General features: G+C 35.8%; 1 protein-coding gene across 3 annotated transcripts in view; it reads left to right on the top strand.

Moving 5' to 3' along the window:
- The window catches only part of Sema3a (semaphorin 3A), a 454,588-nt gene that overhangs the window by 328,143 nt on the left and 101,502 nt on the right, over positions 1-24,943 (top strand). For all 3 annotated transcript variants that reach the window (XM_051152073.1, XM_051152075.1, XM_051152074.1), the window contains one exon: positions 1,827-1,946. In XM_051152073.1, the coding sequence (XP_051008030.1) occupies positions 1,827-1,946 (120 nt within the window). The remainder of the gene's footprint in view (positions 1-1,826; positions 1,947-24,943) is intronic.

A 24,943-nucleotide genomic window follows, 5' to 3' on the forward strand; every position in this document is an offset into this window, starting at 1 on the left:
TGCTCCTCATTCTATTTGCATCAACCTTTACTTTGAAAATAATACTAAGGTAGCCCCAGGGCATGGCAAACAGTGCAACGTGCTGCCAACTGAAAGAGTTCAGTGGGGAAATTAAGGAGATCATTCTAGGCCTTGGGCCAATAGGGTGGGACTTCGTTTTCTGTAACTCAGATAGACTCACTTGTTATCAGCACACTCAGCCAGACCCTTTGCCAGGTTTCTCAGCTAAAGTCCCATGATTGATTTTGTTCCAGCAGCTTTGTAGAAGAATGGTTGTCATAGTGCAGTGGTTTCCCATTTGACAGTTAATAGAGAACAAATTGAGAATTTGATATTCAATGTAGTCCAATTTTGTGGGTTTCAAGAGCTTAGGGAGTTTTTCTTGTGTTAATTATAACCTGCTAGTTCCTTTAGAAAGACAGACTTAGTTGCTGGTAAATTGAAAATTGGTTATCTAATCTTTAAGAAACAAGGAACTCAAAAAAAAAAAAAGAGTAACATTGGGTTTCACCCTAATACTACCAGATAGAATGAACAGCAGGCACTTTCTTCATTTTAAATGTCAATTACTCTGCTGAAGTTGCCTGGTCCTTATTTTATGGGCCAATGGAGTTCAGACCAAGTCATCAGCTGCAAGTACTAGATGCAAACGTCATGTGGAAATGTACTCAGTATATTATAACACTCTAGTTATAAACTCCAACTGACTACATGAGTCCAGATGCATTTGGAGTTCACACCTGAGAAGCCATAGGTCACATAGAAGGCTTTGAGGCCATAACACACTTAGAAACATATGAATCAACTTGGTTCTCCATTTTTTGAGCCAACCTCAATTATATCGTAGTCTGCTTTGTAAGCTTATATACATTTATTGTTCCAGTTCTAGATCTTACTTTCAAATATTCAACTGAAAAATAACCGAGAAACTATGAGCAAGCTAGAAAAACTCAATATATTTTTATTAGGTAGAATATAAATGCTTCCTCATTAGGAGAAGTCAGTATAGTAGTAATGGTGATGACTTTCATGGTCTCTTTTGTGTTTCCATTTTCTAAATGTAAACTCAAAAGTCACCCTTATAAGAAGAATGTCCCTATTATCTTCTCATTTACATATTTGGAGAGTTGGTTGTTGTCTGCACTGTGGGAAAAGGCACCATGACTAGTAGAACCCAGAACATTTCTGCCATTAGGTGAGAATGTTTTAGAAATAGTCGCAGGGAAAGATTTTGGAAGGGTATACATCTTAGCCAGTGTTACTATTGTGGAGATGACACACAATGGCCAAAGCAACTTGGAAAAGAAAAAGGTTATTTGGTTTTCACTTCCACTCCACTGTTCATTGTTGAAGGAAGTCAAGGCAGGAACCTGGAGGAAGGAGCTAATGCAAAGGTCATAGAGGGGTGCTGCTTACCATGGCTTGCTCAGCCTGCTTTCTATAGAACCCAGGACCATGTTCCCAGGGATGGCACCACCCAAAATGGGCTGGGCCCTCCCCCATGAATCACTAATTAGAAAAATGCCCTATAGACTAGCTTACATGCCAATCTTATGGAAATATGTTCTTAATTAAGCTTCCCTCTTCTCAGATAACTATAGCTTGTGCCAAATTGATACAAAACTAGCATGGTATATGGTATTTATTTCCTCAAACTTTGAGGATATTTTAGTATATGTAATGCTGTGAACAAAATAACAAAATCATAAAGGAGCCCTAAAAATGGGAAAGGGGAGCATACATGATCTGTCTCAGCATGCCCCAAACCCAGGATCCTTCTGTCAGGCTGACTGCTAGAGCTAACTGGTTTGCCTTTTGTTTTACAGAAAGAATGTGCTAATTTCATCAAGGTCCTTAAGGCTTATAATCAGACTCACTTATACGCCTGTGGAACTGGGGCTTTTCACCCAATTTGCACCTATATTGAAGTTGGGCATCATCCTGAGGTAAAGCTGACATAAAAATGCTTTTTGTTCCTGCTTCCTTCCTGTGCACGTTTCATTGCTCATCTCGTCAGCTCGTTTTGCTTCTTGTTCACTTTTCATGGGGACCTATATTATATTATTAAGTTTACTCTGTGAATAGAAAAATGAGGAGACCAGCACTGCACAAGAACTGTGGCACAAGATCATTTGTTCCCACACTGGATTTTAGAGTCATCCTCTTGGTATGTGAGACACATATAGGAAAGGTGTATGTGTACTCCTTCCTCCTTCATCATTTGTTGAAAGCTTTTCCCTCCATAGTTTCCTTGGCCTCCTCCTTTTTTGTTGTTATTGTTGTTGTTTTTGTTTTGCTTTTTGTTGTCCTTGTTTCCTGACTCAAGATTAAGAAGGATATTCGGTTCAAAGATGGGCTCTCACATTTGAGTTCTTGCTTTGTTAGGTTTCGCTTTTATATTTTTGACTAATGCATTGGCATAGAAGAGAAAAAAATCCATTTTCTTCTAATGAAAGATGTGTAATGAAAAATCTGTGGGAGAATTATAGTTAAGTATATTTAAATCAAAATTAAAATAAGGAGACCTTGCTAATATCAAAAGTAGTGTGTTGACTTGGGTTTCTTAGCTGCCTCGACTATAAATACTGTTGTCATTTCTGGCACTATCTCTTCAGAACAACAGTGTTTGTGCAGTGAGAAAGTGATCTGTGACAGGATTTTCTTCCAAATTGGAATTTAGAAATGCTCAACAAGTAAAGAATTTGTTCACAGATTATTTCTGGAATCCTAAAGATAAGACCGAATTTACATGTCAGCCCCTTATATCTTAAGCTGTAGACTCCTGCTACATTTTCTTAAGGTGTCCTGTGAGATTGGAATGTGTTGTATTAATTACAAAGACAAGAAAGCAAACATTTCAGTTTTTTTTTTCCTCCTTTATGTAAGACGACGCATTGCAGGCTGTGTGTTTCCAATACTTAAACCAGCTCTACTTTGTAGTTTCTGCTGTGGCTTCCCTGGTGACCCTGGAGGCCTCACCCATATAGGTAAACTGTAGCCCTGTGCCCACCCACCCTTCTGTTCCTTCTCCTCTTCCTCACGAGTACATATGAGTACTTGTCGATATAGACAGGATGTTTCATCATAATGTGATTTCCCATTTTCCTCTTTAACTTTGCAGTTTCATGTTGAGGAAATTAAGAATTAGTTGATACACATGGTCCTGGAGAAAATATACGTACTATGCTTAGTCACTTCTGATTAAATAACTGTCCCCATGCTACCATCCCAATGTTAAACTGCTTATGTCAATAAGGGACCCTAAAAGTTTGTCCCATTGTGTTGCACATTTTTTACCTATGTTCCTGATGGGCAGCAGCACTTTAAGGAACCTCCTACCACAGAGAAGAAGGAAAAAAAAAAAAAACATGGCTTGTGGTACCACAATAGGCTTCACATCTCACTCCACCAATCACCAGCTGTGACACCCTGAAAAAGTTACTTAGCATCTTATAGTCTCTGTTCATAGTATGTAAAACAATAGAAAACCATCCTTTGATGGGCATCCACATATGTTAAATGAGAGTAACGCTAACTCATTACCTGAAATTACCTTCCACCTTCCTAACATTTAGTGCTTGACACACTCAAAACTTCTAGACGCCCTGTTCAGATCCAGCCAGAGGACAGCTCATCTTACATGGGTATGGTGAGAGCACACCATATGAACTGACATGAGCCTCTGACATACACTCTGGTGCCCCTGATTTGATCATTTCTGCTTTGTAGGGAGGTCCATCTGAGCACAGAGGAAGAGGAAAGAGGCTATCCAGATGAGACCTGATAGACTGTCGTCATAGGTAGGGGAGGAGGTCCTCTTCTGTCAGAGGCCCAGGGGAGGAGAATAGGCCAAAAGATGAAGGGAGGTTGGAAACAGGAAGATACAAGTGAGAGGATAGCAATCTGGATGTAAACTGAATAAATTATACTTTAAAAAATGAGATGGCAATAAAAAAAACCCCACCTAATCTCATGGTTAAAACATATCTTTCTTATAAACTCAGAGTTCAGGGTTTTCAACACCCTTTATTCAGCATTAACTGCTCCATGAATAACTAGTTGCTTCTTTTACTGCATATATGTTTCTAATGTAGATAATTGGAATGAAGATTTTTGAGATCTGATAGGTTGTCTTTGCTGCAAATGAACAGCTAATGTACAAAAAAGAGAAATGTGTCTCAGATTGAAAGCCTTGGCTGTTTCTTGTCATTGCCACCTTACCTTTTCTTTACTTTTCACCTGCAAAATGTTTACTTATCATCTGCAATAATAAATAATGTCACTAGCCTTCCCCTACTGGCAGTTTCTGTACTTATCTTAAATCCCCTACCATCAAAATCTGAGAATTTCAATACTTTGGTGTCTATGTTAAAATTCTATACATCACTTCTGCATTTTTATCATTTTTTCCTATAAAAACGTCCCCACCCTTTCTATAATTGCTGGGGTTTTTTTTGTTTTGTTTTTTGTTAATAAAGTATTATCTTTCAAGTTAACTATGCATCGCTGCTCTTTGGGTGGGCTGTTAGGGGAGTTGAGGGCTACAGGCCATTTGCTTAGGCTCCCCTCCGCTGAAATAATAAATAATTCTTGCTTCCCACGTGAGCTCCTTTGAGAGGACATGTTGAGGCACAAGTTTTTTTCTCCCAAGAAATTCAGAATTTTGAGACAGGTCCACCTTAAGAAGCCCAGTGATTTTTGATTTGCATGAAAACTATAAATTATGAAATACCATTCCAGAGTAGGAGGTCAGAGAGAAGATGATTATGCAATTACCTGGGGAACTCAGAGCAGTCTAGACAGGCAATCTAGGAAATTCTGGAAAAGATATTATCAGGAGAGCTTGTCTAGACTACATCAAATTTAATTTTCGATGCTTAAGCTGCCTTCTGAGACAATCTGCTTTAAATTGATCTATACTATTACTTAAAATGCTACCCTTGGCTTTAACCAATTTTGCTGTTTATGAAGTTGAGAAAAAGAGACAATGTGCACTTTATACTGTTGGAAAAGAGTGACACTAATGGAAAGCCTGGAAGAGGAAAATGGAAGAGGCACCAGGAGGGAGGCTGGAGATGCTGGGTTAAGATTCACACAATCACAGGGTTTGAAAATTCCAACTTTAAAAAGTCATCTTAAAAACTGCATTTATGTTTTATAAGATTAGAATATAATTACCCTTTCTGTCCCTTTCCCTTCCTGTCTCCAAGCCCATGTCCCGCATCCAAACCCCCTGCTCTCTTTCAAATTCATAGCCTCTTTTTCTTAGTTGTAGAGCTTTTTACTCATAGATTTTAGCCTAGAAATTACACATGTATTTTCCTAGTAGCTTTCCTATACTACCAAAAACAATAAAACATAATTTTATTATAATTTTTTCAGTCTTTTAGACAACTATTACATTTATGAAATATCTTTGCTTTTAGCATCTATTAAGACTGTCAGCAATGCTGTCACATTCAACTTCTGCTTTACAATCTACCTCCTTTAAAGCAACGGTTGCCTTATACTTAGTTTCCAAGGTTAAAGACATTTCAACATTAGAAAACTGCATACAGGCAGAAAATCTTTAAGACAGAATGACACACAAGTTAAAGCACTACTTTTGAAAAAAAAAAAAAGTAAGGCCCACTCATCATGCAATAGTTTTGATTCTTATATGAGAAAATTATCACTTGTTATTCCTAGTGATGAAACAATTTCCAAAATACCATCAAGTTTAGCCTTGTAATTATACAAAATAGATTTTTCTCTTTCTAGTATTTTGATACATATACATACATACATACACACACACACACACACACACACACACACACATATATGTATTGTCTTCCAAAATCTAGTTTTTCTATCTAGTGGATGCCTTTTGACCACACACAGTACACCATTGATTGCTGTATTAAACAGATTTTCTGTTTCCTGTGGTACATTTGGGAATTGGTAGACATATTCATTAACTCCAGTTCTGTAAGATATGTGCCAATCAATTCTTGAGCATCTGCCAATAGCCTTTGACATAGCAGATAACTGCCAAAAAGGTCACATGCCTCCTACACATGTGTACGTCTGTCATAAAACTCCTGCAGAGTTCGTGGAGGGAGTGATTTAGATTAGGGCACAGATGAGCTTGGAGTTGTAGTTCCTGCATCTCCGCCATTCAAGTGAAAATTGTGAGTCATCGTTTAGAGTCTAGCTAGTCCCAAATGGCTTATAGTATATGGTATTTCTTCTTTAAATTTACATCTGTTAATAAATACATATATACATAAATTTAGAAAGAGTATAGGTTTCCGAAGAAGTCTCTGGATATAGTCTCGAATTCCAAATGGGTCTCTTTTACGTACTGGCAGCATTCCTAAAGAAAGATGGACCCAGATGTGTGCTGGATAGTATTAACTCTATAAATACTTTCATAATGTCATGGTCTCAATTTATGGTAGAAGCAAGTAGTCATTAAGAAAAGCAATGAGGCTTAATAGCTATCTCTCAGGTCACTTTTGCAATGACAGCCAGTGTATCTCTGCAGGAAATAAAATTGTTTGTCTGTCTTTTCCCTTTTCCTATGAAGGGGAATTTGTTTTATGTGATGTCTGCAGCATGGATGTTATTTAAATTGCAGGCAGTGCTCTGAGAATAACTTGATTGCTAGTCCTTTCTGGTTCAGTTATCTTTCTTGTTTATTGTTATGTTTGCTCTAGAGGAGCACTGATTTATTCCTAACAAACATATGAATAAACTAGGGGTGAGTTTTTGCATCACCTTCCCATATCTCTTAGACTACACATTGGAGTCTGCATCAAGCTTTGAATAAGCAAACCCTGGTGAGAATGTCAAAATTGTTTTTCAGTTTCTTTCCAGCTGTTCATTGTCTTTAGTAGAGGTGACTTGTCCTCCCTTCTCACTGCTGACCTGAGCTATATTGTATTAGTGTTATGGTGTTTACTTTTCTTCTTCAGCATTTAAATAATTGGATCATGTTAAGAAATTGACTTTTATGTAGTACTATTTAATAATCAATATTTCTGTTTTATCTAAAATCAAAAATTAAAATCATCTGTTATTTGTACTTGAAAAAGTTTACAGTTCTCATATTCTGCAAGAACTTAATACAACCATGTGTTTCTCCAAAAACTATTTAAATACTACCAATAAGACAATTTCTCAAAATTGATAGGATCATGGACCAGGGAGCTAGGAAATAGAATAACATGAATTCTAATGACACAAAACTAGAAAACATTCAAAGCTGGTAAAAATAAAAAAATATAAGTTAACACTGTACATGTAATAATTGTAAATGCTTCAAATCACATGATTTGACCTGAATACTTGTTTTAAAAAGTCATAGTTTTAGAATAATAACCGCTTTAAATGCCATATTCTGTAGGTCTCAAAGGTTTTTGAAAACCTTATCTATCTACTTTTACCTTATATAACTATAGAAACATATCTATCTGTTAAATCTAGGATATATACTCTTTTAAAAATTTTTGATGATTTATTTCTTTATTATGTACACATTACTCTGCCTGCTCATACCCCTGAAGACCAGAAGAGGGCATCAAATCACATTATAGATAATTGTTTGCCACCATATGGTTGCTGGGAATTGAACTCAGGACCTCTGAAAGAGCAGTCAGTGCTCTTAACTGCTGAGCCATCTCTCCCACCCCATGATATATATTCTTGTGATAAAAATAGACTAGTAATTGACATAAGCATGATTTGACCAACTAACAATTAACTTATATTATTTAGTTATTCTAAAGTAAATCTTGTATTATAATGTAACACATATAATTCCTGATTGTTTCATCATTCTCCATGCTGTATGCTGTTTATTGTACATATATGTAATAATATAAATGTATATGCATAAACAACGTGATTAATTTAAAAAAGAAAAAAGTTCATAGCTTTGATGTAAACATTCTTTTGTTTACTGTCATTTATTCATCAAATTAAAATGTTCATTTTCACAGTATTTCACAAGGTCTATTCTAAAAAAATAGTGGCTGATATATTAGCATTCATTTTATAACTTGCAGAGTATTTACATGATGTTTTAGTTCAAGTGATTCATCTGTTACCAGAAAAAAGATGTGGGTAAAATTAAAGTTTTCTTAAGTCAAAATTGACACAATGATGCTATGTCTAACCACTTACTAAGGAAAATACTACCTCATAATCATAAAAAGTTTAAATCTCGGTGTCTTCATCTCGGTGAAGTCTTTGATATTTTAAGTGCCAAGAATACTCTCAATTTTCTTAGGCTAATGAAAAGCAAAGGCTGACTTGTCTTAGACAGTGTTTTATTGCTTTAAAGAGACACTATGACCACACCTAGTCTTATAAAATAAATCATCTACTTGTAGCTTGCTTATAGTTTTAGATGTTTGGTCTCTTATCACCATGGTAGGGAGCAAGTCAGCACACAGACAGACATGGAACTGTAGTAGTAGCTGAGAGTTCTGTACCCAGGTCTGCAGGCAGCTGAAATAAGGAATACCTGGACCTTGCTTGCACTTTAGAAACCTCACAGTCCACCCCAGTGACACACTCCATCCAACAAGTCCAAGCCTGCTTCCTGATCCTTCCCAAGTAGAACCATTCATGGTGATCCAACATTCAAATTGACGAGCCAATAGGGGCCATTCATACCCAAACCACCAAACTTACACAGTATGCCGTTATGCCACGTTAGCAGCTGGACACAGGAGGATCAGGGAGAATGGAACAGCAGAGACTTGGGAGGCGAGCTGCATGTGATGATGAGAAGAGTTCAGAGTTGACCATGATCAGCGTGATAAGCAGAGCAGAACCCTGGCATGGAGTCTTTATTTCTCAGAATTGAGAAACTATTAGAAAGGAATTGAGGTTAGATCTCTCTTTATCAGAAACTGCCCTCATTGGTTGAATAAGAAAGGATACAATTTGTATCTAGGCAAATGGTTCGATAGCATTAAGACAACTTCAAGAAAAACATGGAGAATGTCTTCTAGCTGAGAGACTAGGGTTGATGGTGAAGATGACAAATATACATGACTTACATACACATAAAAATCTAACTGCAATATGTCTGAAAACATCAAACATAACTACATTCCTCCAAACTAAGATTTATTAAGCAATTGATGCATTCTGGCACTGTCTGTCTCAATCATGCCCAGTCATCACAAATTTGATGAAGTTGACACTCTTTTAATTTTATTTTAACAATTAGAAAGCTAAAATACTGGGCTATTTTGTAATGTTTCTGAAATCAAGCATGCTAGGCAATGGTTTACATCCGTCTTCAAAACCTGCATCATGAAAAGACGGCTTGCAGGGTACAAGAGGACAAAGAACTGAAAAATATGAGTTCGTTTTATGATACGGGGTCAAATTTAATTTTCTCATATTTATATTTCAAAAATACTCCATGTATATTTAGTTTGGATCAGGTGACAAGTGTGGATAAAGAGGCAATTGAAGCAAGCAAGGCCTAGCACCTTCAAACTGAATGTCATGTGAATAGGGAGGTCATGTATGCAGACTGAGCAATGGCTCGAAGAACAGCGGCAGACAAAGTCTGCAGGGAGAGGAAGACCAGCACAGGATGCATGGTACATTTCAAGTACAGAAGCTGGAAATTACATTAAAGGTTGAGTTGAGGAAAACTAATTGAGAATTTTCTGGGATCTTACCTAGAGAGTGATGTTACTGCCATCATTCACACAGAAATATAGGTCTGGGACATAAATTAGGGAAGAAAGTGAATAAGTCACACACCCATTTTGAAATGATGGCAAAGGTCTGTTACCAACTGAAGAAGACCTAAACCAAGATCAGGTAAAAGACACTGGGCAAACTTTGAGATTCTCAAAGGAAAACAAGAAATCCAAACGTTCTTCAGATTTCATAAACTAGTGAAATATAACTGAGATGACAACAGGTTATTCTTTCTAGTTGGAGAATGAGATTTATATTTTCTTGTGATAACTAGGCAAACCTTCTTTGTAGTTCCTATATACTCGATTTTTACTCTAGTATATATAAGCAAAGACCATGCACATTATTCTATAACATGTATTACCTGCCAATGTATTGGGAATTCCTAACCTTGACAATTACAAAACATGAACAAGGTGCATTTGGAAATCCAGAGAGAGGTGTGTTATGTAGTGCATATTGTGAACACAATGCAAAAGCATTCATTCTATTTAAAAAGTTCCCTAAACCAACAAAAACTTATCAGGCAAGTATATTTAATACATATCACTATAAATTAGTGATTTTTCAATGAAAATTATGGTTATGATACCTATAACCTTTGTTTTATATTTGTGCATTTGAAACATCTTTTTTTACTTATTTATTTATTTTTTATTAATTTATTCTTGTTACATCTCAATGGTTATCCCATCCCTTGTATCCTCCCATTCTTCCCTCCCTCCCATTTTCCCCTTACTCCCTTCCCCTATGACTGTGCCTGAGGGGGACCTTCTCCCCCTTTATAAGGGATGTTGTTCATAAGAACCTAGGTGATCTAATCTAGTCAGTTTCTCTCTGGTAAGAGTGACTAAGACAATTGTTTTGCTTATTTAGTATCAGATTCTACTAGACCCAACATAGTAAATGACTTTTTATTAACATTAAAATGTTTGATTTTCACAACCCTCACATGTAAACATTTCTTCATTTTCCCTTTGAGGAAATGGAGGCTCAGAAATGACTCAAAATTGAGATGTAATATGAATAAATCAATAAAATACATTTTAAAAAACCTAGAATAGGACCAGTTATGCATAAATACTTAATAAATATGTGCTAAAGAAACAAACAAACAAAAACCAAAAACGCTACCCATCATCACACAGTAAAGAATTTTTCCCCTCACTATCGCAACATATGGCCTTTCTGATGGCATCAGCCCTCTATGCCATTGGTAGAATGCTATGCCATGTGTTTATTAATATTCAAGTTTGAGTGATTTCAAAACATTGCATTTTAAGTTTGTAAGCCATCAAATACATTATCAGAACATTCTTGAAAACACCATTAGGTGCTTAGTGCTGCAAGGTTGACAGTTCTTGTCAACTTGGTAAAATTCCATGGCAGTTACAACTTCACAGAGTCTCTTAATAGATTATAAAGGTGTAATCAGTAGGGAGTGTTGTTTTTATAAAACAAGTATAATGGTACCAACAGAAACAGCTTCATCGGGTGGAACTCATTATCTTTATTGGCAACCTAGAGTATTAGGCAGATAAACAAATGCTACTCTTATTTCCCCACAGACACACTCCACTGTGACTGTGATTGTGACCCAGTGAATGACATCAGTTCCTACCAGAGAGAGAAACATCAGATCTTTAACACCAATGAAAGTCTATTTCAAACTGAGTACTTAAGACACAAACGTTGATGAGGTTTCCAACAGTTTCAATAAATTCACCATAAAGAGTTGCTTTCTAATATTTTGACAATGGAAATCTACAGATTTCAAAGAAAAATCTTATTACCAGTTTATATTTGAAAAGACACCATAATATATTTTTAAATGTAGGAGTCTAAGAAACAGATAATACTGAATTCTATATAGCATTCAAATACATTCAAATACTAAATCACAGCAGATAGCCAGACTCATCATTCTGTCGTCAAGCTCCAAATTGGCCTTATCTAGTTTCTGATGTCAATAAATATGATAAAATATTATAATGCTTAAAAAGGATCTACATTGTATTATAATTCAATTTTCTAGGTAGGAATCCTTAAAATTTTCCAACTAGTATTAATGTACTTAGAGAAAAATCTGTTTATATGAAAGATAATTCTTTAATCATTGCCTCATAAAATGAATGGCATGGGCCTTCAACTTTAACCCAAGTAGTCTTATATTTGCATAATTTGCTATGATACTTTTATAAGTTAGGATACCTTGCAATACAAGAGTCCTACTACTTAAACCCACATTGATAATTGGACATTATAGGCAGAAACTAATATCATTCCAAATAATCAGAAATCAAGTCACATAGACCAGCTACTTTCCATCTTAATTTTATTTTTATTTTTCAATCTGCCCTTTCTAATTCAATTGTGCATCCTTGGTCACTGAAAGCAATCTCAGGAATTGCTGAGCTACTTGAAAAGGAGTCTAATGGGATCTGAAAATCAATTCACAGGTCTGCCACTGATTCATTGTGGGACTTTTGCTTCCACTAAAATGACATGAAATTGGTCTCTTCACCATTTTAGGCCTTTTGTCTCTTGTTACAAAAATACTTGTCTACTGGGCACCAGGCATACACGCCTAAGAAAGTCCACTACTGGGTATGAGTCACGAGACTAGCTTCTCTCACAACTAGCTGCTGCCTTGAGATTATCTGCCAGCTTTGCAGAGGCTGGGAGTCTGTTCTTTCTAGTACTGCAAATGCAGTTTTGTATGTGTGCCAGGGTTCAAGCTCCTTTTAAGTGCTTTTATCCCAGTAATTTTTTTCCTTTTGATTTACATTTTGTTGGCATTGAGTAGCTGTCTTACCTCATATTTAAATTGATTAACCTGGAAAGGATGGATATTTAGTGGCCCACATTTATTTGCCCTTGGCTGGCCTAAATCTGGGTGACAAATGTCAGCTCTGAAGTAAAGAATCCCTATTTCCTGGACAATGTCAGGCTGATAGAAGTCCTAGGTACCTCCTTGTCACCACATCACATTTTCACCAACAGTCATATGGAAACTTATCTCTGATTCCATGCTGAACTTGTGCAGTATCATTCATATATATATATATATATATATATATATATATATATATATATATATATATATATACACACACACATATGTATATAAAGATAATGTTTTCACTTACATATAATACTATCTGACAGTAGACTGTGTACAGATTTTGTGAGTGATAAGCAACATGCTGCCGTTTATAACATTTGGCAAACTAAGCCTGAAGAGCCTTGTCCATGAAGTACATCAGAAACGAACATCCTACTGTTGTAAGGTACATTTTTGGAGAAATAAAATTCTTTTATGCCACATACACAGCCAGATTTCATCCTCCTGATCTTTTCTCTTTCTATTTATCTTGTCAGATTTACCAGTCTCTTAAAGCAAATATTAAAAGTATTTGCAACTATATTGCCAAAAGATTAGTTTGATCTAGACAACATTACACTATCAAGTGAGAGGGAAAATATTATAAACTCCCAATTTCTGTAAAATCTAAATAGGCCTGCTCTTTCCCTACTTAAAGGATGCATTCGCTGATAAGTCATGGCAACTTCCAGACCTGCTCAAAATACATTTGTAAAATAGTTATTACACAGCCCCTTTAATCTTTATTTTTTACTTTTAAATATTTTTTTTTTAAAAGCCTTAATGACTGGTGATGTTAGAACGTTTGCCTAGCATGCACCACGCCCTGAGTTCAATCCACAACAGTGTTAAAATTGTTAAATTAAATTTAAAGATCTATAATGGCTGAGAGATGACTCAGGGTTAAATCATGTACTGCTCTTCCCGGGTATCAGGATTCACAGCCCAATGTCATTTTGAGCAGCTAACATGGCGTGATGCCTCGGGCTTCCATGGGTAACCACATTCATGTCCACACGCATGCACACAGACACGCATGCAAAATTGAAAATAGTAAAAAAAAAAAAAAAAAAAAAAAAAAAAAAAAAAAAAAAAAGAGTCTTAAAACGGACATTTTAAACTTATGTTGTTTGAATAGCTCACTCCAATCTGTGGCACCTTCACACTAAAGCTGAGTATGAAGCTCGGCTCTCTCCATAGCTAACTCACTATCCTTTCTTTATAGTGCATTTATTGTTCTGCCTTCAAGGCTACTATGTCAAAGAAATGAAAGTCGCAAATTTTGATTAGAATCAGATTGTACATACGATGTTATTTTTCAAAATAAAAATAAATTCAATTTCTGCCTGTGACATCAATAATTATTATTAAAATAAATTTGTATTTTACCTTCATTTCTTTGAGCAGCTACTGTGTGATTATGAACCATGTTGGGTGATTTCAGGAAAAATGTATAATTATTTATTGAACAAGAAGAATACTTGCTAATAAAAATGAATTATCTTCTCTCTAGAAAAGCTACAATTTAGATAGTTCAACATTGTTCGATTTTATTCTAATGAAAGTCAGTGGATTTTAGTTGATTTCTGTTACTGGAAGCCGTCAACACATCAAACATTATCAAAGAAAGTTACTGAGCACATTCGAGAAACAGCAGGGATGCAGGCACCCTGCAGGATAGCACCCACACACCTCAGCATACAATGAAGAGGAATGACTGCGTGCTTTGATCTTCCCTGGGTAACATAAAAGAGAGGGGGAAAAGCCGCATCTGTTCGAATCAAGGTTTAATGAACAGGTGGAGACTGGCTGAGTGTTGACACAGAGCATGAGAAAAGCAAAGAAAGATAAAATGCAGAATCACTGTTGTCACAGCCCGCCAAGGTCCAAGGAGATACATTCTGATTCAAGACAATGACACTAAAATAAATGCAGCTTGATTTACCTCTAAGCACTCACAAGCCTGTACTAGTTTTCCACAAATACCTTTAATGGGACCATATCATGGCACTGTGAATCTTTACAACATTTCAAATATGTGGAAATTCATAGAAACCTTTCATGTACTTATATCAATAATAGATAAAGTATCTTGGGAAAATATAATAGAGGAAAATGAATGTTTATGTGGAAAAGAGTAATAGGAACTCAGTGTCTTCCTTAGATTTCTCTCAACAGCTATACATACATAGTTCCTGTACTATTAAAACTTAGAGAAACTTTCTGGTTTGTGGGCTTTTTTTTCACTGTGAAGTATTATTGTAAATTGTGATTTTCGAAATTTATAAGAAGTGTCGATCCCACTTCCATGTACCTAGGTACTTCCTAGGATTATGTACATAATGTAGCAGTCATATCTTATGGCATGTGGCACTCAAGACCGTTATTACATTCATGACTGCTCTATTAAAACAGTGAAAAGTACCGACATTACAGCTTCAAAATGGAAATGGCCCTTTATTATTTTAAATATTAAGAAAGCAGAAAAACAACTAAAACTATATTAATATATAGTTTAAATTTACAAATACAGAAAGAAAAACATAGATGTAGTGTGGCAGTATTTGAGAAATGTCAGAAGAAATACACTAGCCAGTAAGATTGTGCCTGCATGTAACAGACTCTCTGGACTTGCCTGCCGTACATCAGAGCAGAGGTTGAAAGGTCACCAAGGCATATGGTTTCGCTTGATGAAATAATTGTCTTTAATCCCATCTTGCCTCTTCAACTCTTTCAACTCCACCAATTTTTCTATCCAGTTGTTTCTGTGGCAAAGCCAGGTCAGTGTTTTACAAAGAGCAGAAGGGCACCTGTCATCTTGTTACAGAATAGTCTTCTTTCTTTGAACTTAAAACTAAGGTAAAGTGTGCTTGTTGGTTCAGGTCCTGCCTACTTCAACATTCTTTTTGGCAAACTCTGTTACCTCTTGTGTCTTAGTGTTCCTCTTCTTTCAATTCATTGTCTTTCCCAGCCGGGCTCCTTTTAGGCTGTTTGAATTTATTTCTCTTACCTGAATAGATCTTTCATGTATCTGTTCTTATGGGTCAAACCCATCCATGTGATCTTGGTTCATCTATTACTTTAAACACCATCTAATAGCTAAATGAAGGCAGAGGCAAGCAGCAGATACAGATGAGGTCTGTAACAACAGATAGAGAATAGGTATGAAGTGGGGTATATTTTTGTAGCTTGGATTCATTCCCCCATAATTCATCTGATCACTTGAGTATCATTTCTTCATTTATCAAGGTGAGTATTCTTGTGGTTATTTTGTGAAAAAAAGGCAGGTACTCCAAATCATGTTAAAGTCAGAGACAAACAACAAGGTAGCCTTCATCAGAAAAAAAGTTAGGCTCTTTATATTGAAGATAAATCTGTGTATATTTGATATAAATCACTACTTGTAGGCTAAAATAACTTCACTGATTGATAAATAATGATCCTAAAATTTTATATAAAATTTTCTTGTTGCTTAATATGGTTGTGATATAACTCATATGCAAACAGTCCCGATACACAGTATACACTGATATTCAAATGTATTTTTCCATAGCATTTACACAGATGTACATTTATTCTGTTGTTAGAGTCTTCAGACAGAAAGTCAGGAAGAAATACTAGGGTAGATGGAAAACATATCAATCCCCAACTAAAGAAAAGAACAGAGAGATGGGAGAAAGGAAGAAAAGGAGGGAAGGAGGAAGGGAGAAGGGAGAAGTGTACCTCAAAATGGAGTCCTGTAAAAATTGAGTAGGCTACAACAGCTAGTCCTACTGCAACTTGATATGCTGAGGCAGGTTGATATCAATGAGAGGCCTCCCAATTGTGATGAGAAAGGAGAGTGGGAGGATGAGAGGAAGAGACTGGGAGGAGGGGCCGCAAACTGCAATCAGGACGTAAAGTTAATTAATTAAAGTTCCATCAATTAATTAATTGATTAAAATTTATTTTACTATAAATAGACTTTATCACATACAAAATATGTATTAGGTTTATTTTGAGTTCTAGGTTCAAGTTGATTAGACCTATGTAGGGATCAATACTTGAAAATAGACATGACACAAAGATTACTGTATCTTCTCACTCAGTCACTACACCAAAGAAAATGCACCATGTTCAAATTAAAGTCTGCATCTTATTCCTACCATTGTCTTCACTGCATTGTTGCCCCTACTTGTCCTCACATGGGATTTCAATACAGAGTTAAGAAAAATAGAATATTCTACATCTATGTCAACATGGACAGCAAATTACCTTTTTTAGAGTTAACAGCATATCAACTTAAAGTCACTAATAGTAAACTTTATTTTCCACTATTTTTTACTTGACATTTCTTTCCTGGGTATTAGTTTCACAACTGAAGGGAAAATGCCTAAAATAAACTAGCTTTTTTTTCTTTCTAAAAATAAATTAAATACTAACACATAGGAGAACTAAGCTAAAGTGAGCTAGAGCATCTTTTGTTGTTGTTATTGTTGTTGTTGTTGTTGTTAAGCAAAGGGAGGTGGAGTCTTATGGTCATAGGACAAAGCAGAAAGGCAAAGGGAGGGAGTAAAGTATACACACCGACATTCAGAAGATCATAACTGGAGGTACCATTAAAAGGAAAGTGGGCTCTGCTGTTTGAGTTTGGAATTAAAGCCTTCTGAGAAAGAAGACAAATTTTATTTTGGTAGAAGTTGCCTTTCATCTTCCCCCATTAGAATTTCAATTGGCACAAGATGACACAGACTGCCCAACAATCAGGCATTTCAATCCGGAGGAAGCAACTTTCCCTCAACTCCCTTTAAGTGCCTTTTATTTTTGCCTGTGTATGAACAGTGTGTATTTGACATATGTAAGACATTAATCCACTGCCACGAGGAAGGGGAAGACTGTTAGCCAACTGTATTCTAAAAATCTAGCAGTTCATACAAGTTTATATTCAAATGGAACCTGCATCTCTATTTATTGAGAAGCATGGCCATTTAATATAATGAGATTTTATTTGTTCATCGCTTCTTTAGGTTTTCAACAGAGCCTCTGAAAATTCTAATATGATTAGCTGATTGAAGAAATAACAATATTAATAAAATGGCTTCTGGGTTTATGTCTTTCACTCAGTAGTTGCTAATGACTGTTTCATTCCTGGGTACTCACATAGAAAAATCTGAAGACATTGCCAAAAACTGAAAAGTTAAAAAAAAGAAAAGAAAGAAAGAAAGAGAGAGAGAGAGAAAGTCTTTGTTCAAGATGAAGGACTTTCTGTAAGCCTGACTGGCTCTTTAGAACTCACTGTGACTCAACAACAACATTGGTTTGTAGGCTACATCATTTTACCTCCAGGGAGCCTTGGCACCAGTGTGCATGCCCAGTCTAACACTGCTCAGTGCTCTCACAGGTGTCATCCTGTGAGTTTGTTCATTTCCAATGCTTACACCCTCAGCCTGGTACTTCCAGTGCTGTGGTATATGTGAGTTTTGCTTGTTTGTTTGACATATTACAATTTTAGCCAGATATGAAATAAAAAAAATCATCTCTGAAGAAGTATATTCTTTTTTATATGTACATACATATTATTGGGCATATTTTAAACTCTTAATAATATTTGTTAACCCAAAGAGATAAATGCAATTACCAGTATAGGTGTGGTTACTGTGATTTATAAGAAAATAATTATTTAGTTTAGAAAAATCATTTAGTCTTACCTGGATTTTTTTCATTGCTTCCATGTTAAATTTTCATTATTCTTGAGCTTTTTATCCAGCACTGTGTCCTAAGCTTTCTTCTCTTTGTATTTTAGCTAAATTATTTTCCTTGAAAAGAGAACATAGGATTGTCATGAATTTGCACAAGTCATCTGAAAACCTTGTCTTTTCTTTCCATCATTTAAAGAACAAATAATGAAGAAAAGTAACAGAGTAGCTCATAGTCCAAGAGCCATTAAGTTTTGTTGTGTTTTTGTTTGTTTGGGTTTTTTATAATTAAACTTTTAACATTTTATTTAATGTACATCTTGATTTTTCCATTTAAATAATAAAAATGATGTGTATAGTTCTGGATTCCATTACTTTTCTGAAAGGACTTTTATTAAGAGAATCAGAGCTCAAACTTCAAATGCAGAATTTACAAATTGTCTTACTTTCATCTCTCCATATATGCTTAAAGCTTCTGGTCCAAAATTCAATTTTGTACCTCCAGTACATTTTGTGAGAATTAAAAGTTAGCATCCTTACAACAAACCTAGGTCTATAAAGAAACGAATAGTTAACAAGCTATGAGTTTTTCCTCTTTGTACATATAAATGTATATATGTGTGTGTATATATGCAATATATGTATATATGCAATATATAAATGCACATACACACAAATCTTACTGCATAACTATAAAAAGAGCACTCAACTTGTAAAATGGCACTCAAAATGCATTTACCATAAGAGAGGCTGATAAGCGCTTTGACAGAAGAGCTCTGGTTTTTATTAGGTGTTTAGGGAATTTGGAATTAGTGTGTATGTATATGTACTTTACATCTATAATATCTCAAGCAAGAAACTGAAGGCCATATACTGCTCAATAGCTATATCCCAACTTGTAACTGAACTAAAATCAATAACTTTTAAGTTTTTTTAAATCTACACAATAATATTTGCCAGGTGGTATTTGTCAATGTACAAATAATTAATAAGTATTATAGATAAGTTTACTGAGACTGAAAACTACTTATTTGCAACAGTTGAATTTAGTAAGTACTTTATTCATTTTCAAAATGGTGAATTTTGTTGTACCATTAACGTCAATAGCCATATGTATGCTACTCATGAGAACACATTTTCTCCTTCAGTTGGAATACTAAGCAGTGTTGAGCTGATATGACATCTAGAGACTTCTATCGCTAGTTTAAAAGGCGTATTTTACATTGGTGCTTGAAAAATACTGTGTGTAGCAGTATGTTGCTTGAGGTGAATGTTTGCATGTATCTTTTTTTAGTAAATGCATTCTTTTTCCTAACAACTCAAAACTGACTAATTGTTGTGTTTGGGGATTATTATTTTAGCCCTCAAGCATACACACCACCTGCTTTTCTTCTGCCATGAGGTGGACAGCCTTAGCTGCCACCTGTAATGGTCACCATGAGACTCACCTTGAGCCCAAATAATAGAAACACCAAACCATAGACTAAGAGATCTGAAATTGTGAGGCAAAAGATATGTTTCTCTAGAGTTGTTTGTATGGGGGATAGAAAGATGATAATTCAGAACCAGGCATAGTGGGTACACATTTAATCCCAGCACCTGGGAAGAAAAGGCAGGCAGATCTCTGGGAGTTGGAGGCCAGCCTGGCCTACATAGTGAGTTACAGGACAACCAGAGCTATGTATTGAGATCCTGTCTTGGGGAATGAAGCAAAAAAAAAAAAAAAAAACAGGAAAGATGATAATGCAATACATCTTTATGACATTGCTGTTTAAGAAATATAATCTAAATTAAGCAACTGCTTTAAAAAGATTTGCTTCCTGACTCTCCATAGCACTTCGAGACAGATGACTGACACTTTGTTATTGTGATCCAGTTTTTCAAACCCAAGCATTGGAAGAAGGCAGAAACTTACATAGCAATATAGAAATCATTGACTGTATATCTAAACATTGTGTCCACTGAATTATATTATTTAAACCCTACACCACTGGGTGTGGTGGCGCATGCCTTTAATCCCAGAGAAACCCTGTCTTTGAAAAATAATGCTCTACACCATTCTTAAAAAGGCAGCTCTTCTTTCTTTCTTTTTTCCTCATTAGAAAAAAGTAAATTTGTCATAACAGGTTAATCTATCTACAAGACATAACTAGGAAAACATAACTTTTTGTTAGAACTTGGTTTGTTATAATTATTAATATTTTAATAACTATTTAAATTACTTAAATTAATCTTGTAACTTCACAGAAAGATTTGCATAAAAAGTATTTATGTAAGTAATTTTTTACTTAATAAAACAACAGAATTACAAAGATATGAAATTCTTTTGCAAAGAAATTTTTCTGAGCAAGCTACTTCGTCAACTATAAATAAGGGGAAAATAAGTTAAATGGTTAGAATTGAGCCAAATTAAGAACAGTCTTTAAAATATTAGTCTGAATAAAAACAGCTACTGAGATTGTTAAGTAGATAATTATCACAAAGAACATTTTGAAAAAACATCAGTCATAGCATGGGGTAGGTCACTGGCCAAATACTTCTTAGCATGCAGTAGATCTACATTTAAACCCCATAAAAGCAAGCAAATAAAATAAGTAATAGTGGTTTCTGGATGAAGTCATTGGGTAAAAGAAGATAAAGCATCAGGAAATTGCCTAGGAAGATAAACACAAAAAAAGTCTAGGTTTATCACAAGCAATCCCTTAAGAAGAAAAGTGAATGAAGAAACACTAGTACTTATTTGTTTAAAAGTTTATAGTTGAGATTTGTGGGGTGGGGGAGGATGAATCAATGTAAATTAAATAATATGAATATCCTATTTAGAGCCCTACTAATTTGTAAGTTAATTTATTACATGAAATAATATTTAAAAAGAAGTAGATGAACTATAATAGACAAGTATATCCTACACTTTCGATGTGAGTACCAAAAAATGATGACTGCATTGATAAAATGTGGAGGATACTGGAAAAATATAAAGGAAAAACATAAAGTAATACTTTGCAGTGAATACTCAGAATTTCTGTAGTCAATGAAAATACCATGCCCTGGAAGGAACGGGAACTCCACAGGAAGACCAACAGAGCCAACTAACTAGGACTCAGAGAGACTAACTGAGTCAGCAGCATGAACCAAGGACCATGCGTGGGCTGGACCTAGGCTCCCTACAAAGATGTAGCCAATGGGAGCTCAAGCTTCATTTGGATCCTCTGTGGACTCCATTTTTGCCTTGGCATGGGAAAAGGAAGTGCACAGTCCCGGTGTGACTTGATGAGCTGGGGTGGGTGTGTGGCTGGGCCTCCCCTTTTCTGAGGAATATTGGAGAGAGATTAAGTGGAAGAGGGAGGGAGGGTGGGGCAGGCAGGAGAGGAAGGAGGGCGATAGCATTGGGATGTAAAGTGAATAATTTAATTAATTAATTAAAAAAAAAAGAAAATACCAAGCAACAGGAACCATCCAACAAACAAACAAAACAAACAACAACAACAAAAACACCAGAGCTATTGCAAGAAAATCTGTTGTGCTTTTCCTTGAAGTTCCCTGTATGGAATAGTGGAAAAATGGAATAGTAGAGAAAACTGACATTAAAGACATAATTGAGAATAAACGGTGGCATAAGACACCTAACTCAGATGCTCATCTATACAAAAACTGTTACACCAACCAAGGACATGCATGCAGTAAACCTAGACCCTTTGTTCAGATCTAACCAATTGACAGCTCATTCTCCATGGTTGTTGTAGGAGAGGAACTGCCTATGACATGAATTCTAGCACACCAGATTTGATCACTTCTCCTTGATGGGGAGGCCTGGTGGCACACAGAGGAAGGGGAAGCAGGCTATCCAAATGAGACCTGATAGGCTGTTGTCATAATCTCGGCACTTAGGCAGCCAGAGGCAGGCAGATCTCTTTGAGTTGGAGGCCAGCCTGGTCTACTAATTGAGTCCAGGATATTCAAGACTACACAGAGAAACCTTGTCTCAAAATAAATAAATAAATAAATAAAAAAAAAAAAGAAAAAAAAAAGATTCAAGGATGTATGTAGTTCAGCAAAAAACAAAAAACAAACAAACAAAAACTCAAATTATACAACTTGCTAACTTTATCTTTATCAGTCTAAGTATCTTTCCAAATTAACTTTCAAAACTTCCAGGACTTACCTCTGGTTTCCGTCTATCATTTGTTCAACAGGCCTGTGGTTTATCATTTTCATCATGTGAAGGAAGAAGTTAAGACAACTGTAGCAAAGCAAGATTAGAAAGAATAGTTCCTTGTGCCTGTAATATTTTTCTCAGCTCACCAACACATCATTTTTACTAAAAGTTCTAAAAATTATTTGTTTCATTTAGCAAAAACTGTTTCATGTAGCATTCTTGGGGGCTGGAGAGACGTCTCAGAGGTTAAGCGATCTGGCTACTCTTCCAGAGGACCAGGCTCAATTCCCAGCACTCACATGGCAGTTCAGATCTGTGTGTACCTGCAGTTCCAAGAGATTTAATAACGTCACACAGACATACATGCCGCAAAATATCAATGCACATGAAATAAAGATAAATAAATTATTTAAAAGCCTAGAGCTTTCTTATGAGCCTACCCTCTAATATTACAATCGTTGGTCATTCATCCAATAACTCCAGTTCTGTTACTGGTTTCCTACCATATACCAAAGTGTTTTCTTAGTTATAAAAATGAAAAAAAAAAACACTAATTTCATAAATTACCTGTGAAAGTTGGAAAAATGGGAAAATAACAATAAAACAGAGACCAATAATTTTCTTGCTATTATCACAGGGAATAAAACAGTTTTGGGGGTGTTAATGTAAAGCTCAACCACCCACAAAGCAGCAAATTTTCCAGTCAGGGTGTAGTCAGCACACTGCAGTGATGCTCAGTTCACAGTTTGCACCGCTGTGATTTGATACACATGCTGGGGAGAGAGCTGGCAAATGTGGACAGCAGTGCTAGTGACTGGTAGTCACAGCAGTTAGGAATCATGTGTTTGCTCTCCTGGTGTCGGTTCTGCAGAGTATGCCTCACACTAGCAGTTTGTAGCCACAGAGGCATAGAAGAAGAAAAAACAACACTACATTACTCTGGGGCCTCGTATGCCTTTGGTGGTTGGTGAAATGATTTTGACATGTCTAAAAATAACAAAAAACACATATATGTGAATGTGTGACATCAGCATTGACCAGTGAACTGATGCAAAGCTAATGCATACATTATTACGGAAACATAGAAAATTGACGCAGCTTTGCAGCTGATTACTAAATGTTACAGTTACATCCAATTGTTTTAAATATCCTAAGGCTTGAACCAAAATTTCTGACCTTGTGAAATACAAGGTACAGAAACCATCATAAAAATAACTGCATTTTTTTTCTATATAGATCAGGTTATAAAAAAAGATTCCTCCCAAATACAAGCCAATATTTTAAAAAATTTATATGTAAGTTACTATTCATTGCCGCTATACAGTGCCAAAGCTAGGAGCATTGGAAAAACTATGGTTACAGAGTGTGGAAACATGAAAGCACTGATGCAATGTGATACTGTACCTACTAATGAAAGTTTCCCAAGGGAAGATAGGAATAGAGAATAAGGATGTGCCAGTATTAGGAAGGGAGGATGCTACTTTTGGAATGAGATAATTTTGGCTAGCTGCATCAATGGCTTATATTGAAGTTTAGGAGGAGCAAAGGGAGGATGAGAGGGGGTGTCCTAGGAAATGAGAACATAGCTGTGGGAGGGTATCACATTACACAGAGCTTTGAAATAGACCATAAAATCCTAGACACTACCCTGGGAGAAAAAAGTAACTGGTGGGCTGAGTTGAGGGCAGTGAGTAAACACAGATGGAAATGAACGTGTTGTGCAAGTCCAGGGAAGAAGAAAATGTGACAGAGGTGGAGGGGATGCAAATGCGCAACTCTTAAATATGAAATTCTCAGATTTGTTGGAACTAACATTTGCCAGAGAATAAAACATTTATAAGACATTGACTATAGTTATTGAGCTGCTTGTGTCATGAAAGTATTTGCTATGAAAAAATTCTTAATTGTATGGTATTTTTTTTGCATTTTATTTAGTCTCATAATAAATAAGATTATCATTTTCTTCTAATAATTTTTCCCACATGATGCAATGTGGTGGGGTTGTTTTAATAAAAGCCTTATGCTTGGAGCAGGAGAGAAGCTTGGAGATTAAGAGCCATCCGTGGCTGCTCTTCCAGAGAGGCACTGTACAAGTCTCAGCACCCACATGGTAGCTCATGACTGTTTGTATCTTTAGTTCCAAGAGATCCAACACCCTATTCTGGCCTCGGTGGGTACCAGAACACATGTGGTACATAGACATACATTCAATAACAAACCTATACACATACATGAAAGAAAATAATAATTTTTTTTTAAAAAAATAGCTTATGTTTGAAGCTGTGATAAGCTTGCTTGTTTTAAAGGCGAATGCTAACAGAGTCATGTGGTCTTCAGAGAGGCGACACAGCCTCTACTGTATCCACGACTGGGAAGTTAAGGTTAAATGATACTAAGCTTGAACTCCGAAATACTCTTCTTAACTTTTGAAAACCGCAAACCGAGCACAAAGTTTGGCCTTTGGTAAGAGGATTGGGAATGAGCCTCGCCTCATTGCAACTTGTTATTCCACGT

Source organism: Acomys russatus, chromosome 10 (genome assembly GCF_903995435.1).
Source record: "Acomys russatus chromosome 10, mAcoRus1.1, whole genome shotgun sequence".
In the NCBI taxonomy this organism is placed as follows: domain Eukaryota; kingdom Metazoa; phylum Chordata; class Mammalia; order Rodentia; family Muridae; genus Acomys; species Acomys russatus.